The following is a 2,507-nucleotide window of genomic DNA, read 5'->3' on the forward strand; positions in this document are numbered from 1 at the left end:
AGAGTCGTGGTTGAACACATATGCCTACTATCTACTGTTCAGGCACAATCAAAATTATTTAATGTGTCTGTTTAGAAAAAACATGGCATCCTTTGGTATGCGTGAGAACCGTCGTGAAAACCCTTACAAAACGTAAGGGCACATGCAACAAGTGATTTAGATTGCAAAGAGAGTCTCTCCCGTCCATGTGACGCACTGACTAATGTGTGATATTTTGAAAAAAAAATCATGCGATCAGCCTTCGATGTAAAAAAACTTAACATATTTTTTACTAATGTACGTGAAGTGTTTCCCTTAATTCATTAAAAAGAATAATTTTTTAGTATTTTGCGACGGATATTCTTGATGCGGTTTAGAAATATAAAATGTACAATAAATTAGATTGAAAATGTTGCTCCAAACTGACTAATGTTTGTGTGAAATTACATTAGGGTGAACAAATTTGTTCTCATATTCCTAGCATTTACACAACTGCAACTGCATTGATGGAACTTGGAAATTATAATCATTCTAATAAATTATTTATAAAATTTACAGATAATACAGATTTGTTTTATATTTCATAATATATTCTGAATCTCAATTTCATCTTCTCTGCTAGTTCAAACGCCTCAATCTTCAATGCCAAGTTTGTTGGATTGTTTTCCCTTTCATTCGCTCCCACGTTCGCCGGTAGTTAGACCTTGACCAAATCTCTGTCTGCGATTTCGCGTGAGAGCGACTCTGCTCTGCGACTGCGGCTGCATGCAATGATTTTCTCTTGTAACCTACACTTGTAGCAAGCACTGACTTCTCTGGTGCGTTCAGCAACAACAGCAACCAGTTACTGGTTCGGTTGCTATATCACTTCATACGTAACCAACCAGCCTACTGCACGTACTTACTCCATCTTTTAGTCTCCTGCCGAGTTATTTGTCTGTAGAGTTCTCTATCTAAGATGGCCAGCGGAAAGGTTCTAATCTACGGAGGACGAGGTGCCCTCGGAGCGACGTGCGTCCAATACTTCAAGACCAACAACTTTGTAAGTTTGATTGATTTTTTGGGAGGTGAATTTTTGATATGATAGAGAATGGCCTTTCACTTTTTGGCCACGTTTTGCGTCACGATTGTGATACAATATTCGATTTGTCTCATTGATTTCCTCTTTTAACTTGTTTGCTGTGTCCAGTGGGTAGGTTGTATCGACCTTGCCGAGAATGAGTCTGCCGATTTGAACATTGTGGTCGACCGGGATGCCGACTGGGTTGCCCAAGAGCAGAGTGTGCTGTCGCAGGTCGAATCATCTCTGAAAGGAGACAAGCTGGATGCGGTGATCTGCGTTGCCGGAGGCTGGGCCGGTGGTAACGCTACCAAGGACCTGGCCAAGAACTCGGATCTGATGTGGAAGCAATCGGTTTGGTCTTCGGCCATTTCGGCTACGGTTGGTGCTAATCATCTTAAGACTGGAGGTTTGTTGGCTTTGACCGGTGCCAATCCGGCTCTTGCTGGTACACCCGGTATGATTGGGTATGGCATGGCCAAAGCCGCAGTACACCAACTGACAAAGAGCTTGGCTGGAAATGACTCCGGACTGCCGGATCAAGCCCTAGTTGTATCGATCCTGCCGGTTACCCTGGATACACCTATGAACCGTAAATGGATGCCAACTGCCGACTTTGGAACATGGACGCCATTGGAGTTTGTTGCCGAGTATGTAGATCTTTTCTTTTTGTCATATTCAGTAAACGTTGTTGATAACTGGACTATTAATGACATTAATCACATCTTTCTACTATCTCTCCCATATCATAGGCTCTTCCACAAGTGGACCAAAAACGAGGAACGTCCGGCCAGTGGCAGCCTCGTCAAGCTGATCACCAAGGATTCCAAAACAGAGCTGGTAATGGCCGAATAAGTCAGACATGACACTAAAATGTTGATTTAACACTTCTCTTAAAACATTCCATGATGATGATGATGCTCTCTCTTCTACAAACATTCTCAAAATGATAGAACCGCGTTTAGCGATAGCGAGTAAGAAGATTCGTGTTTGACACATCGAATATTTTGTGCGGCGATATTTGTTGCTTATCATCGTTTGAAAAAAAAGGAAAAAAGAATAACATATATATATATGTATACCAGTGATGTTGACCGAAATATACAATAATCAATGTTCGTACTGAATACAACAGTCTATAGACATAATCTACCGTGGTTTACCTATAGAGAGAAATAAGACCTTGACTGATCGTGAGGCTTGTAGTGACTCAGTTGGCTAAGCATAAGCACTGACCTGCTTGTAAGTGTAGCCGATACATTGAGAGAAGTTCCATAAATTACTCCATCACCTGCAAGACACGTGTTTCCTACATATTCATGCAATCGTTGAATTTTACAGAAAATTTAATGTTTTAGTAGAGCAAATTATGAAAATCGAGAAAAAATTATGAGTTGTTCTTGAAGACGTTGTTATGCATTTCCAGCATTATGAATATTAAATATCGGTAACTAATCCACCTGCGTCT

At 40.8% G+C, this 2,507-nt stretch overlaps 1 protein-coding gene across 2 annotated transcripts; it reads left to right on the plus strand.

Annotated features, from left to right (window-relative positions):
• The first annotated feature begins 797 nt into the window (after positions 1–797).
• Positions 798–2,187, plus strand: LOC109414165 (dihydropteridine reductase). 2 transcript variants are annotated; one of them, XM_019687949.3, is made up of 4 exons: positions 798–1,021; positions 1,169–1,689; positions 1,792–1,879; positions 1,993–2,187. In XM_019687949.3, the coding sequence occupies exons 1-4, from the start codon at positions 938–940 to the stop codon at positions 2,002–2,004; spliced, it is 705 nt and encodes a 234-aa protein (XP_019543494.2). In that variant the 5' UTR covers positions 798–937; the 3' UTR covers positions 2,005–2,187. The 2 variants fall into 2 exon arrangements, with proteins under 2 accessions (XP_019543494.2, XP_019543493.2); XM_019687948.3 differs by having other exon boundaries at positions 1,792–2,187.
• The last annotated feature ends 320 nt before the right edge of the window (positions 2,188–2,507 follow it).

The sequence above is a fragment of the Aedes albopictus genome, chromosome 3 (genome assembly GCF_035046485.1).
Source record: "Aedes albopictus strain Foshan chromosome 3, AalbF5, whole genome shotgun sequence".
In the NCBI taxonomy this organism is placed as follows: domain Eukaryota; kingdom Metazoa; phylum Arthropoda; class Insecta; order Diptera; family Culicidae; genus Aedes; species Aedes albopictus.

What these genes read in the sequence shown, in the direction of transcription:
- LOC109414165 (XM_019687948.3), top strand. Translation starts at nt 938, where the DNA reads ATGGCCAGCGGAAAGGTTCTAATCTACGGAGGACGAGGTGCCCTCGGA. An exon ending in ACTTCAAGACCAACAACTTT is followed by an intron (nt 1,022 to 1,168) that starts GTAAGTTTGATT and finishes TGCTGTGTCCAG; the next exon opens with TGGGTAGGTTGTATCGACCT. An exon ending in CCATTGGAGTTTGTTGCCGA is followed by an intron (nt 1,690 to 1,791) that starts GTATGTAGATCT and finishes CCCATATCATAG; the next exon opens with GCTCTTCCACAAGTGGACCA.